The sequence below is a fragment of the Acomys minous genome (assembly GCF_964271855.1).
Source record: "Acomys minous genome assembly, chromosome: 9".
Classification (NCBI taxonomy): Eukaryota; Metazoa; Chordata; class Mammalia; order Rodentia; family Muridae; genus Acomys; species Acomys minous.
Window position 1 is genome coordinate 70,623,699 of NC_140490.1, and position 15,663 is coordinate 70,639,361.

Here is a 15,663-nt window from a genome sequence, read left to right on the forward strand (position 1 = left end):
CCTGAGGTTGAGGCCATGCCAGTGGGAGCCCAGGATAAATTCCCAGGTTTAGCCAGGCGACCTAAAGTTAGAACAGAGTGTTTCTCTCACCATGGATCTGATCTCACCTGGGAAACACATTGGGGTTCTGGGGTCCAAAGCATGACCTGTCTGTCGCTCTTCTCTCACTGCTGTCCTGCTGTTCAGATACCTTGTGCACTTGGTGCTGCCCTCTTCAGAATCTTGGCTTACACTTTCATGTAAAGGGAAGTCAGGGAAAGAATTCGAGGCAGGAACCTGGAGGCAGGAACTGATACAGAAGCCACTGGGGGAGTGCTGCTTATCTGATTGCTACATATGGTTTGTTTAACCTGTTTATAGTACCTAGGAGCTACAGACCAGAGTGGCATCAGCTAAGTGTGTGGGAGCTTCTTGATCTGGATCAGCAAGTTCTTCAGTGACATCATCCTGAGGGTGTGTGTGTGTGTGTGTGTGTGTGTGTGTGTGTGTGTGTGTGTAGGATATCAGAAGATAAAAAAGGATAGAAGATAGAGAAGATAAGAAAGTTTCGGATTAAGATGTGCACAAACTGCCTTATGCCAAGCAAAGTTACTAAGAAGTATGGCATTTTATATTCTATTTCCAGGGGAGGAATGTGTCAAAATCAGCAGAAGCTATACAGTTCCCTTGGGACTGATAACCATAGTGGAAAGAGTTGTGTTCTAAGGGTTGGAAGCAGATGTTCCCCAAGGCGTTGGCCTCTGGCCACTACTGGCTCTTCCAAACATGTTCTTAATTTTGAGAAGGAGCGATGTTCCTTCTCTATACACCAGGGCCTCAGAGAAACTCTCGGTCAATCAGTCCACCTCTCAATACCCTTCCACATTAATCATCAGTCAAGAAAATGTACCACAAGTTTCCCACTGGCCAATCTGGTGGGGGCATTTTTCTCAGTGTGTTTCCCTTTTGTCAAATGATTCTAGATTATGTCATGTTGACACAAAACTAGCCATCGCAATTGGTCACTTGTCAACTTGACACAAAAATACATCATTGTTAAAGTACAACCTTTCCTTCTTCATCCCCAAGATCTCATATTACCATTACTGTCACAATGTAAAACACTTTACATTTCCCATAGTCTTTAAAAATCAAGTACTTCATTTTTATTTTAGTTTTTTTTGGTTTTTCAAGACAGGGTTTCTCTGTTTAGGCTTGACTGTCCTGGACTCGTTTTGTAGACCAGGCTGGCCTCGAACTCACAGCGATCCACCTGCCTCTGCCTCCTGAGTGCTGGGATTCAAGGCGTGCGCCACGACGCCCGGCAAAAATCAAGTACTTTAAAAATTCAGTCTCTTTAAATATTCAATGTCTCTCTAAAACACCCCAAAATTTCTATAACATTCTAAAGTCTGTTAGTTGTAGGCTTTTGTAAATTAAAAACTAAGTTAAATACCTTCTGACTCCAAGAAGGGAGAACCAGGACACAGTCACAATTTGAACAAACCAAAACAAACTACAACTGAGAATAATTAACTCAGGGTCTAATGGCTGGGGCATTCTCTAGCACACACAGATAGTCTCATAGGATCAGGACAGGTCTACCACAGCTGCTGTTGTCCTTAGTGGTTAACCCACGATACTGGCATCTCCAAAACGCAAGGGTAGGCACCGCAACTGGACCATACCTTTTCCAATCTCTCATGGGGCTGTCTCCAGGAACTGCCACATGGTTCCAAATGTAAATTTACTCAATGGCTTAAATCCTGGGGCTTCTACTGTAACTGAGGCTGCAACTTTACCAACGGCCTCTCCAAGTGTCTCTTCAGGGACTTGAGCCCTGCCACACAGTGCCAAACCTCAGTTGCTCTTTGTGACCCTTTCATGCCTTCAGAACCAAGATCACCCAGGTGACTAAACTAACAAATTCAGCCACCAGCATGAGATGCAGCCTCAGGTTTATCTGGACCACAGTTTCTGTGTGATGACCCTGAGGAAACACATCCTACAAAACTTTGCCTCAACGATACTCTGGTCTCTGCTTAACCACAGTTGACTCTTTTCTTCCTTCCTTCCTTCCTTCCTTCCTTCCTTCCTTCCTTTCTTTCTTTCCTTCCTTCCTTCCTTCCTTCCTTTTATTTATTTATTATTTTTGAGACAGGGTTTCTTTGTGTAGCCTTGGCTATTCTGGAGCTGCTTTGCAGACCAGGCTGGCTTTGAATTCATAGAGATCCACCTGCTTCTGCCTCTCTGAGTGCTGGGATTACAGGCGTGTACCACTGTGCCCAGCTCACAGCTGATTTTTTTTTTCTTTTTAAAGATTTATTTATTTATTTATAAAGCAGTGTTCTGCTTGCATGTACACCTGCATTCCAGAAGAGGGCACCAGATCTCCTTATAGATGATTGTAAGCCACCATGAGGTTGCTGGAAATTGAACTCAGGACCTTTGGAAGAGCTGGTAGTACTCTTAACCTCTGAGCCATCTCTCCAGCCCCCACAGCTGATTTCTTAGCTCCAGCTAACCATCATCAATTGCTAATCACAGTTATCTCACCAGAAACACAGATTCTTCATTTAAAATATCAAATGGTCCTGATACAGTCTTTAATGAACTCTCAACAATTCCTCTGAAACATAAGTCATGTTGCCATCATGACTTCTGCATTTCTCCCAACATTCTTATCGTGTCAGCTTGATAAGCTCTGAACACTCAATGGATTTCCCAGCTCAGAGTCCCAAACTCCGTTCATGATCCTCCTCAAAACATGGCGGATATTTCACAGTACTGTTCCATGAACCTGGTACCAATGTCTGTTTTAGTGTCCCATGGCTATGATGAAGACCACAGCCGTATGCAACGTGGGGAAGGAAGGGTTTAGTTTGTTTATACTCCATTTCAGTCTCTCTTCAAAGGAAGTCAGGGCATAAACTCAAGGCAAGAACCTGAAGGGAGGCAAAGATGCAGAGGCCATGGAGGAGTGCTACTTACCGGCTTGCTTTCCATGGCTTTCTCAGCTTGCTTTCTTATAGGGGCCAGACCTCCAGCTCAGGGATGGCACCAGCTACGGTGTGGTAGGCCTTCCCAGGCAATCATCAATCAATAAAATGCACCACAAGGTTGACCACAAGCCAGTCTGGTAGGTGCATTTTCTCAGTTGAGGTTCTCTCTTCCAAATTGACCCTGGACTGTGTCCAGTTGACAAATATCTAGCAGCACCCTTCTCAAAATAATATAGACCATTACTTACCTTTGGTTGCCTGGCAGAATTTGAAGGTGAGTCTATATTGCTAAAAGTATGATCTACTTTGAACACAGGACTTGAGGTAATTGAGCCAGAACTGTTCCAGAGGCCTCGTCCCTGAGGACTGGTTCTCAGTATCAGAAGTATCCGCTTTGCAAGCTGCCAAAGGAAAGGAGCCTTAAGTCATCCTAGCCAGCTATAAAGGGTCTGGGCTAGTAGCCTTTTCCAAATGTTGAGATAGTGATATTTTTATCTTGGGGGTTACCGTAGGTTTGGAATTATATTTAAGAGCAGCTTTGCAAGAGGGAAGTCATCCTGTAAATCAGGATGGCTACCTGTGGCTGGAGAGGTTGTAAGCCTGAGAAGAATCTACTACTACTACTAGTTTTTAAACTAGTATAATTCCAAACTGCACTCCAGAATCTTATCTTTATACCCATGGATAAATGTAGATCTTACTTTATTATTATTATTATTATTATTATTATTATTATTATTATTATTATTTATTTTTTGGTTTTTCAAGACAGGATTTCTCTGTGTAGCCTTGAATGTCCTGGACTCACTTTGTAGACCAGGCTGGCCTTGAACTCACGTTGATCTGCCTCCCAAGTGCTGGGATTAAAGGTGTGCGCCACCACTGCCCGGCATCTTACTCCTCATTAAAGAGGCTTCTTTTGGGAAAAAAAAGGAAGCTTCTTTTTGCTGCAGAACAAGACCATATGGAAAGCCACAACTAGTTCAAATGCAGAGACTATTTGATATCAAGCCCCAATTGATGCAACATAATTGCTGCATTAAAGGCTCAGGGAACATCACTGAAGAGAGGGCAGACAGATCGTAAGAGCCAGAGGACCAGGAAGTCCGCTGTGAGATTGTGCCTTCTTGTGGGGGAGCCAAGACCATAGCCGGCAAGCATCTCGGACCTTGGCATAATACATTGAGTGGACCTGGGGCAGGCTGCCTTGTGACCTATTTCCCTCCTTGCCTCAGGGTACATTCCAGAAGGCTGCCTTGTGACCTCTTCCCCTCCCTCAAGGTACTCTCCAGCTGTTCTCAGTATTCCCGGAATTACAGAGGCCTTCAGAGGATGAGCGAAACAAAATCTATAGATAACATCTTGTGGTTCCAGATGCCTAACAATTCCACCCAGCCCCAGAACCACAGAGGCCCTTGCCCTACCAAACTTCCTGACTTCCCGATATCTTGCGGAAACCACCCACCCGGATCACCCCACTCAGCCTCCTGCTTCAATGGTTTATAATTGCCTGTGAGAAAATAAAATTTTGTCAGCTTGATCAGATTCCTTGACTTGCTGTCCGTTCCTCGCGTCTCTTGTCCCCCATTCTCTCCCTAGGGGTCCGAGGGTCCCAGTTGATTGTCCGGCGGGTCCGGATACCTTCTTGCTATGACAGGGAAGCTACACCATGAAATCTTGACAACATGGCTGCTTAAAGAGGACTGAAAATCCCGACAACAGCTGATATATCAGTGTAGATGGCGGAAGGGGCTCACCCCTAGATGAAGAGCTACAAGCAGTTATTAATTTCGGGAGTGGTAGAATTAATCTTCCCCAGGAATGAGCTCTCGGCATCAATACCAAGTAGCCAGGCCTAGGGAGATATACATGCAGGCAACACTGAACAGACTCAGCAGCTTGTGTTTATATGTTTACTCATTCATATGTGTATGTAACAACAACGCTTAAAAGTGAATTTTGGAGGGAGTTGGTGTGGGACAGATGGAAGCAGTGAGAGAAAGTAGAGGAAAGTGGAAATATTTGTTTTGTTTTGTTTGAGACAAGCTTTCTCTGTGCAGCAGCCCTGACTGTCTTGGAACTCTCTTTGTAGGCCAGGCTGGAACTCACAGAGATCCTCCTGTCTCTGCCTCTCAAGTGTTGGGATCAAAGGTATGCCCCAACATGCCTGGCAGAAAGTCGAACTCTTAAAAATTCGAGAGATTGAAGAGATGGCTCAGTGGTTAAGAGCACTGCCTGCTCTTCCAAAGGTCCTGAGTTCAATTCTTAACAACCACATGGTGGCTCACAACCATCTATAATGAGATTGGGTGCCCTCTTCTGGTGTGCAGGTGCACATGCAGGCAGAGCACTGTATACTTAAATAAATAAATCTTTAAACAATTACATTTTAATTAAGTTTTGAAAAAAAAAGACTTTCTAAAGGTAAAATTTTATTATAAAAATATGAAGTATTTTTCTATCAAAGGGTTGAATAAGACTAAACCTCTTATATTCTTTTTTTTCCTTTGTGTATAATGAAATTGCTTGGCAGAAAGTCAAGTTCCCGCAGGGCCAGCGTTTCTTGTAATCCAAATATGTGCTCGAGGTTGTTACTCTGTTCTAAGAAGTTCGTGCTCAGCTTTTCAGCAATACCGTTTCACATTGGCCAGCTGTGTAAGAGTGTGAGCCGGAGCTCTGACACTGCGAATGAAGCACAGGACCCCTTTATAAGGAAAACCCCAGGGGACTCCTGCTGGATGTGCATGCTTGCTGGCTGTGTTTTCACTCCCATCACAGCAAAGGTGGCCAAGGCGATCCCCTGGAGAGTGAGTTCCTGACCCAGCCACGCCATAAAATGACCATCTCGAGAGGCTGAACTGTGACTCCAGACTTGCCCCAGCTACTGCAGAGGCTGTCCAGATTACAGCCAGTATTTTCTTGAGATTCAACCACCAAAAAACCCCAAATAAACTGTCCTTGATTCTTTTCCTTATGAACTACCACCCCTGAACTTCAGATGTTATAATTGCCACTGCCTTTGCCATAGGTCTGATTGCCATGTCCTCGTTGAATAAAAACATGGTAAAAACCTTCTTTTAGCACTTTGAAAATCTTTGGGGGCGGGGAGTGTGTGTTATGTTAGTGCTATTTATTGTTACTAATCTGTCTCCCCATTTGTCAAGCACTGTAGTCTCAGACCTTCCCTTTTGTGGCCACAGGACCACATGACAAGCCACGGAACCACATGGACCTGACTTTACCATATCCACTTTGAGTGCTACGGGCGTTTCAAGGGGCCATGTATGCACAATGGAACTATTCTATTTGTAAAACAGAAGGTTCATTATGCATGATTCAGTCCCAAATATCCATACTGGTGAATGGATAGAGGGACACACCACACCCACACACCCACACACCCACACACACACACACACACACACACACACATACACACACATGAGACACTGCCTTCCAAGGGATCCAGCCCTTTAACACTTCGAGACTCTTCCAAGAATGTTATAGCTCTTGTATTGGAGGCTCTGGACACGTATGTCTAAGGAGTTTTATCTCTCAAGGCACTTGGATACCACTTAAGACATTAACATAGCCAGGCGGTGGTGGCGCATGCCTTTAATCCCAGCGCTTGGGAGGCAGAGGCAGGCAGATCACTGTGTGTTTGAGGCCAGCTTGGTCTACAAAGCAAGTCCAGGACAGCCAAGGCTACACAGGGAAACCCTGTCTCAAAAAACAAAAACAAACAAACAAAAAGGAAAGAAACAAACAAATCCTAAAAAGACATTAACATATTAAAAGTATGTTCAACCATATTAGATTGAGTCCCCAAAGTGGGACATCAACAGATTGTATATTGAAAACCTGCTCTCTTGCTCATGTCCCCATACAGACTTGGTTAGAACCCAGATAGCTGATTTGGAGAACAGTTTTTAACTTTTGGTGTCTTAAAAGCCTCCATAAATATCCTAGTGTTAGCACTGGGGGCCCATTTGATCCCCTCCTACATAGTCTCATTGGTTATTGAGGCCCTGATTGAAAAAAAAAAACCCAGCCACCCATTAGATGATGCTCTAGAAATATAAGCCAGGATGATGCTCTTTGGCCCTGAAGGGATTCAAGCATCAAAGAGGTGTAAGGAGCCCTAAGATCCAGGGAGAAGAAAAACAGCCAAGCAGCAGTCTTGAATATACACTAAACTGGATCACACATCTGCAACTCTGCTGTACTTAGTAAGCCTTTCCAAAGACCTTTAAGAAAGGACAGAGAGCCTGCCATGTGGTTTGCTCTCTGCCAAACTGCTTACATGAGCCCTTGCTACATGCCCCAAGTGGTCCTTCCTTCCTCTATATTCAGGACATCTTGAGAACCTCACCTTACGGTTTTAAACTAACCAATGAATCACCATATAGAGAGACAAAGGAGCAAACAAATTGTATAAAAAGTGCCCCTCTCTGTTTGTTCTTTTTTTTTTTTTGTATTTGTCATTTGGGCTCTTTATGAACAAGAAGTAGTCTGAGTATTCATGTCAAAACCTTTTCCCTGAAGAAACCTTGGGGTCCTGACTGATCAGAATCCCACAACACAACAAAGCCACAGTTGATAAATGTTTACACCATTTCAACTGGCAATCGTGCCAACCTCTATAATTCCATGTGCTTCAGAATATACAGATCTATAGAATAATCTAATATAATAAGTGTAGAACAAACTGATAAAATTCATTTGCAAGTGATGAATTGTAAAGTTTACTCCTGATGTATTAGACAAACCAGTGATTCCTATACTAGGCACACACACCCAGGCTTTCTTGGCTGTATGCTTAGTGAGACCTATATAAGATCATTCACCACGGAACCACTCACATAAGCTGGGAACTAATCTGTGTGGATATCTATCAACAAGGGAATCTTTAGTAACACATGCTCATAATGGACAGTAAGTCATGGCTGGGCACAATGTATTGAATAAAGCATACAAAAATATTAAGTGAAAAAGAAAACCCTTCACAGGCATAAACTATGCTTTGAGTTTTGTTTTTGTTTTTTTTTTTGTTTGTTTGTTTTTGCTTAAATTCAAAGCAAGTAAGCGTAAGAAATATATTTAAGCACTCGCATATGAATGTGGGGTAAGATATATCTTATTTTTTAAGTGAGTATGTAAGGAACATGATTCATCACTATGAGTCCCTGTGATTCCCCCACGAGGGAAGGATGACAGGGCAGGAGGCCTTCAGCTATTGTCAAACTTCCAGTCCTAGAATTGTCTCAAGAATTTCCATCTGTTATTTTAACGTAATTGACAATGGAGCAAGAGTGACGTAATCCATGTACTGACAATTATGGTTACTTCATGAATGTGTTTAGAGATCAGCTTTTCTCTGTCCTGTAGCTGTGACACTTAGGTATCAAGCTCTTCAATTTGCTACCCATTGGCGAAGCCATTTCAAATTATTTGTTAACTTTTATAGATAGACTTATGTCACACTTCTACTTTTCAATGTAAGCTTAACATAATACTAAGTATTTAAGTCTATCCATGAAATTAGCTTCTTTTGAAATCTAAAACAAAAGGAAGAGGTGATGCCATCGTCTTAAGGGAACCCATCATAAAATTGCTATTTGGATAGGATTCTGACTACAGTCACATATTTCCTTAATCACCTCTGTGGACACCAATCCCCTTGGGCTTAAACCATGCCAAAAAAGTAGCCCTTAAAGTTGAGCACAAGTACTTTTTCACTACAGTTAAGTAGCCTTGGAATACAAAGCAAGCAGCACAGTTCCCTCATGCAAAACAGTAGGTGTAATTATGAATAAGAGTATGCCATAAACAATTTCAAATACTGAACCAAAATATAGTTAGTGTTCACTGATTTTTTTCCATTGTTTTCAGATCTAATTCTAATCCAACATTTAAATTAAATAGACACTATTGCTATGGAATCTTTGTTCAACTGTTGCTTTTATGTATGAATGGGTTTGTGGGATTGTTATAAAAAGGGTGGTAGTTAATTTAACTTTATTTCCAGCACTTTCACACCCTTCTGCACAAGAACTTTCTCTGCATTATCAATGAAAGGCGAGATCATCCTCGTGGGAACACAGGCACATTTGGACTAGAGAAAAGCATGGCACCTTCCAACTCTCCCAACCTGGAAACATATTCTAATCATCGTGTCTTGTGGTGAGTCTTGTCTGCTGCGTCCAACAGAAAAGGACACGATTTAGAACCAGATCATAGACAGCATAGGCCTCCATGGAACAGAAAGGCAAAGTTCTGAAAGGTGTAAAATGATTATTGTAATATGGTTACATCATAGACCTCTTAGGAAAGAGGACTAAATTCAAAATTGCTAGCTGGTGTATTTTGAAGTTTCCGAGTGGTCCTCGGGCATCAAGCACTGTGCTAAGTATTCCAGGTTTACTCATCTTTAAGCTCTTTCAAACATTGAACAAAGCAGGCTCTGTTCGAATAACCACAAGTGAAGAAACCAATACATATAAAAGCCGATTACCCTGGTAAAGTCCATACAGTAAAGAGGAGTCAGAGACTGGCGGCAGGAGACATCCAGGTGATCTGAACCCAGGATTTTAAAGGAACTCTTGTGACCTTATTTTTTTCCTGTTTGGACTTCTTCTGATGACAGCAACATACCTCTTGGCTTATCACTAATACATGATTCCCTTAACTTGTTTTTAAATATTAAGAGTTTCAAAATTTTGTTTCTATTTTCTCATCCGATCATTATACATATCAAACTGTGCCCAGATATCCTTAGTTCATTTATCTTAAAAATTATTGAACTTAGTAAGTGAAACAATGTATTATATTATTGGAAACTGAAATATACTATTGACGAAACAGTTTTGTTTTAAATGTAGCACATTACTTTTAACCACAAATACCTTGAGGCACAGTGTTCTAAGCCTCATTTATAATATGATACATCCATATTAAAGTTAAACAACACTCAAAATTTGAGGACAAAGGCTTACATTGATAAATAGAGTAGTTAAAACACAAACAAAGCTTTATTAAGTCACAATATGAAATTACAAAGAGCATTTCTGCTGTGGCATTTCTAAAAAGAATGCCCCGGGTCTAAAATGATTCAGAATTTATGAAGAGCCAGTGAACATTTCATCTAAAAATACTGATGTATGTTTTGGCAAGGTGTTGGCAGCATAGATGTTCCCAGTTCTCTTCCACAGTGTTGCTATTTTATGGTATTGCTCTCACCTTTGACTTCATGAATTTGAGGGGTGGATGAATTATGATGGCCGCTGGAAAACAATAACAGCAGCAGCAGCAGCAGCAGCAGCAACAACAACAACAACAACAACGACAACACCCCATGAAAATTCAAGGTCACATGGCACAAGAAACATCTGGTAAAGTGCTCTGTCTGTGCAGAGAAATTTAAGATTTTATTTCATAATAGCTTCTAAAGTTAAAAGAAACAAGATACAGTCAATGCTCTTATTTATTGTTATTCGTGTGTGTGTGTTACATGTATGGGTCAAGGAACAACTTACTGGGAGTTACTTCTCTCCTTCCACCATTATGTGGGCTCTGACAACGGAACCCAGGTCTTCAGGCTTGCACCAGAAGGGCCTTTCAACTGCTGAGCAATCTTGCTGGACCTCCAAGTTTTGATAAGACAAATGACCTAATATACACTTAGATTTACATTCTTAACCTAATACAGTGAAAGGGAGGGTTCAGCCAGAGGCATCTTGGTAGTGGCTGGTCCAGGAGGAGTTGTGAAGAGTTGAGGTGCAGAGAGGGCTTCTGGGTGGTTGTCCTACTTTCCTGGCTGGGTCCTAGTTACCCGGCTGTTTTTCTACTCAGCACCTTCCTTATTTCATGATTGCATCTCTTTTACTTTTCAATGAAAACCATTTTAGATGTGAAGTTATGGTGAATAGATTACTATAGTGATAATTTAGGAAGCAAAAGAAAGAGCCAGTGGCTAGATTTCACCAAAAAAAGGAGATTTTTGTGCTTAGTGTAAGAGGCACCACTTAGAAGGAAAGCTGATTTCCCTGTGGAGCTCATCCAGTAGGGGTTGTTGATTGCTCTTTGGAAAGAATGTCTGTGTTGCTGGAGGCTGGAGCCAGAGCTTCTGAGACCTGTTTCCACTTCAGAAATCATGGCTCTTAAATTCTGAACATTCTCCGCTTTAAGAAATCCAACGAACCCTAGGTCATTTGTAACCATAGCATTTTGTATGCTGAAGTCATCTCCTACCCTTGCTTTCTTTGTACAGTATAACTGTTGTGCATTTTAGAAGCCAGGTTTAAAAAAATCGAGATATTGGAGTTTAGCTCTAAACCATAATGTAAAATCAGTCTTGCAAAACTGAGGGGGGTCATGGAGAATGGTGCTTGTTAGAAATGTGGGTAGTCTGTCTTTGGGAAATTAAATAGAAACGCAGATTCTAGACCTTCCCGTGAGTGTCAGTGCTCAGAACCTCCCAGTGAAGACGGGCATATAATTATATTCACTTCACATATAGAAACTTAGTATTCCAGTGGGTTAAATTACTGCCCAAGAGTCCAGCTTATGTACAGTGTACACATGGGATTTGATACCATGAACATTGTTTGGAGTTTATCAGGGGTGGTAGCACATGCCTGCAACCCCAGCACTTGTGGCACTTGGAAGTGGCAGAGAGATCATGAATAAATTCAGTGCCATCCCCTGATACACAAGGTTCATGGCCAGCCTGGGTTATAAGAGACTTTGCCTCAAAAGGGGTTGCACCAAGATAAAAAGAACAAGGAAAAGGAAAAGAAGTTCATCTAAGCACTTTGCTTGACTTAGTGGACATCCTACTAATATTAAAAACTTGATACTCAGTTAAACCTACACCTTCATGCTAGAAAAAACTACATTTTCACTCCATATAATTTGTGAATAAATATTCCATTTTATAATGAAAATATCTGCATGCTCTAAGGTTTATACAACAATGATTTATGTGAGATAATTTATCATTACCTTACTTTAATGAAAATGAGGCTTTATTTTCACGCCCCTAAGAACACTATAAATATAAGGAACTCTAGGTCTAAAGTTCATGGTCGGAACGTACTGACAAGCAAGACACTGAATGACTAAACACTGCATGTCTGCAAGGATGTCACATGACTCAGAAAGAGCAAGATTGATGAAAGTTTTCTTCCTTATCTTTTCTCTTTTAAAGGTAACTGGGTGATAATTTTTCCTTAATAGGATGCACAGTAACAAGAAAATCCACTCGTGATTGGCGAATTTGATAAGGACAGCCACCTTACTGCTTATCCTATGAACTGTCTCTTGCTGAGTCATCTGCCCGGCTACTTCTGTGGAGTGGCCAGGGACTAGAAGCTGACAGTGGCTGTTGCTATGTGTATGTGGTGGCCAAAGGATTCTAGAAGTAGTTCAGTGTTCAACCATGAAATAAATCCATGAAGCTAAGCAGAAGGTATAGTATGACACATTAAAGGTAATACAAATGGCATATATAAAAAAGGTTAATAATTAGAAAAGCTATTATTTCTTGGCAAGCAAAGACATATCAACAACACCCACAAGAATATGTAGTTGTGAACACCAGAATGCACACTAGAAAGCACAGTGCGCACTATGCTGAATAGAGAAAAATTCAGAAGAAGAGGAAAAAGAGGTGGTGGTGCAATTATGATTGTTATGGTGATCGGGACTTAGGCGTTTGTAAATGAACACAAGAAAAAGTGATTCTGTTATCAAGTGGTGGAGCATCTGAAAAGGTAAAAGCCTTTTGCTTGAAGCTCAGCTCCTTTGATAAAGGAAAGATTTTTCATAATCAAGTGATAAATACTATAGTCCCATGAGAAAATTTCAAGATCTTTTCCATGCGGTAGGGTGTGGTGGTTCAAGGCCAGCACAGCTAACACACACACACACACACACACACACACACACACACACACGTGCGTGCATACCCCACCCCTCCCCCTACAAATTCATGTACACACACATAGTATATAATCTCACTTTTATAATTATTATGCTTTAACACAAAATCAAAACACACACAGAACCATGGGTGAGCTGGAACTACATATTCATGGTTTTCAATGGTTTCTAATGCACAGAGATAGAGCTCAGCATATTGTAATATCACACAGATACAAGTAAATATGGAGAAGCTCCGGTCATTGACAAATACTTTAACATATTGTCCAATAAGAAGACCCATGCAGATGGATGAATTTTGAACGCTCATGACAGAAGTCAGAGACTTTCCCTTCCACCCAAGACTGAAATTAATTTTGGCTGTTATAATATTGTCCCTTAGCCTTTCCTGAGGAGCAATGGAAACCAACAACAGAAGCTCTGAGGCAGACTTCATCCTTCTGGGATTCTCCAGTCAACCCCAGTTGGAGCACATCATCTCTGCGGTCGTCTTTGTCTTCTATGTTGTGACGTTGGTGGGAAACACAACCATCATTCTAGTGTCCTTTCTGGACCCTCAGCTCCATACGCCGATGTATTTCTTCTTATCTAACTTGTCTTTTGTGGACCTCTGCTATACAACTAGCATCGTCCCACAGATGCTGGTAAACCTCTGGAGCTCAAATAAGTCTATCACATACGGAGGGTGTGTGCTCCAGTTCTTCTTTGCCCTGGACCTGGGAGCCACAGAGTGTCTCCTCTTGGCTGTGATGGCCTATGACCGCTATGCTGCTGTCTGTCAACCTCTTCACTACACAGTAATAATGCACCCTGTTCTTTGCCAGAAGATGGTGCTGTCAGCCTGGTTGGGTGGTCTTGGCAGTGCCTTGATTGTTTGTTCCTTGACTTTGAAGTTGCCAAGGTGTGGGCACCGGGAAGTGGATAATTTTTTCTGTGAGATGCCAGCACTGATAAAGATGGCTTGTGTTTATTCCAGGGTTATTGAGATTGTTGTGTTCACTCTTGGAGTTATATTTCTTCTGGTTCCTCTATCACTAATACTCATCTCGTACGGAGTTATCACTCAAGCTGTGATGAAGATCAAGTCTGCATCAAGGTGGAGGAAGGTTCTTAACACGTGTGGTTCCCACCTCACGGTAGTGACCCTGTTTTATGGAACACTCATTTATATGTACATGAAGCCACAAAATACCATATCCCATGAGGAAGGGCAGTTTTTTACCCTTTTTTACACAATTGTCACTCCCAGCCTTAACCCTTTGATCTACACCTTAAGAAACAAAGATGTAAAGAGTGCAGTGAAGAGAGTTCTAAGAATCAGCAAACATTCTGCCAAAATGTGAGGTCAAGGGAAAAATATTCAATCAGAGTGTGGAGCTAAAGATATAACGGCCCTTGTCATGGGAAATTTAATCAGTCCACTCAAAAATGTTTTTCTGGCATTCATTTCGTGCCTAGAGTTTTCTTAGGCACAATGTTAACTTTCACTATGTTTGACTTCACAAATGTGGATGCAATGTGATCAGCTGCTTCACCACCCCACAGTGATGGAGTGAAGGAGTGTATGTGCTGACACTGGAAGCCAAAATAAACCCTTCCTTCTGTAAGCTGCTTTTGTCAGGTATTGTATCAGATCGACAAGAAAAGCAATTCTGGAGAAGGAGGAGGTGGGAGGAGAGAGGGAGGGAGAGACAGAGACGGAGACAGAGACACAGAGAGAGAGACAGAGACACAGAGAGAGACAGAGACACAGAGAGAAGCAGAGACACAGAGAGAGACAGAGACACACAGAGAGAGACAGAGACACAGAGAGAGGCAGAAACAGAGACAGACAGAGACAGAGACAGAGAGACACACACAGAGGCAGAGAGACAGAGACAGAGAAACAAGGAGTAGCAGGAGTAGGTAGTTAATGAATATTAAAGCTTTTAATCCATTTATCTGAGTTTAAGTGCATACAGTGGCCACACAAGAACGATGAATCATGTTTTATGTTCTTGTGTTAACTGAGCTACCTAAAGATAGCACAAATATGTCCATTTTTATTGTCGTTGCTAATCCATTGCTTGAAGTACCAATAGAACATCTAGGGTCTGTATTTTAGGCCCCTCTTCTTAAAATTTCTCCAAAATTTAAATTCTAAAAGTGTGTTCAGGTTGGTGCGTACATATAAGACACAACCCATTGTTGACACTTGTTCTCACAGGAACATGGTGGCACTAGGGCTACAGCCCAGGGCTTCAGCACCAATAGTGTATTCCATGAGAACCAGTGGCATCAGGTCACTGCTTGGTCCATAGCTGTCCCTGTAAGGAGGCTGTCACCTTTTGTCCCTATTCTTGGCTTTTGAGTCTCCAAGGTGTGGTTGGTCTGAGTGGCTGCTCTTAGGGTTGTTAGGATAAGAACCTGGACGCAGGCAGCCCTAACAGGAAGGCTTGGACTGAGGGCAGGGATAGGTCAATTAAAGAAACAGGAGTGCAAAACCAGGCAAAAGAGATGGATTCAATGTGGCTACGTTAGGAAATGGAACAAAGATCACCAAGTGACAAGCACCCAGAAGGAGACATCTCTACAGGCCATACATATGCAGAGACTGGGAGGAAGCTATGGTGGACATTTTCTGCACATTATCAACATCCATGCATGAGCCCCTGGGGAAATGTTTTCTATCACCTCAGAAGGAAGGCTTTATTATTTTCCTATGGGTATGAAGCTTTGGAGTTCTTTTCTTTCTTTCTTT

The 15,663-nt window shown here is 41.9% G+C and overlaps 1 protein-coding gene across 1 annotated transcript in view; it reads left to right on the forward strand.

The window, feature by feature from the left end:
• The window catches only part of LOC311605024 (olfactory receptor 2W1-like), a gene marked incomplete at its 3' end in the record, with an annotated part of 30,654 nt that extends 16,388 nt beyond the window's left edge, over positions 1–14,266 (forward strand). The window contains exons 3-5 of the mRNA XM_084795326.1: positions 9,010–9,173; positions 10,242–10,372; positions 13,306–14,266. Of these exons, the coding sequence (XP_084651452.1) occupies positions 13,322–14,266 (945 nt within the window). The 5' untranslated portion in view covers positions 9,010–9,173; positions 10,242–10,372; positions 13,306–13,321. The remainder of the gene's footprint in view (positions 1–9,009; positions 9,174–10,241; positions 10,373–13,305) is intronic.
• Between the last annotated feature and the right edge of the window lie 1,397 nt (positions 14,267–15,663).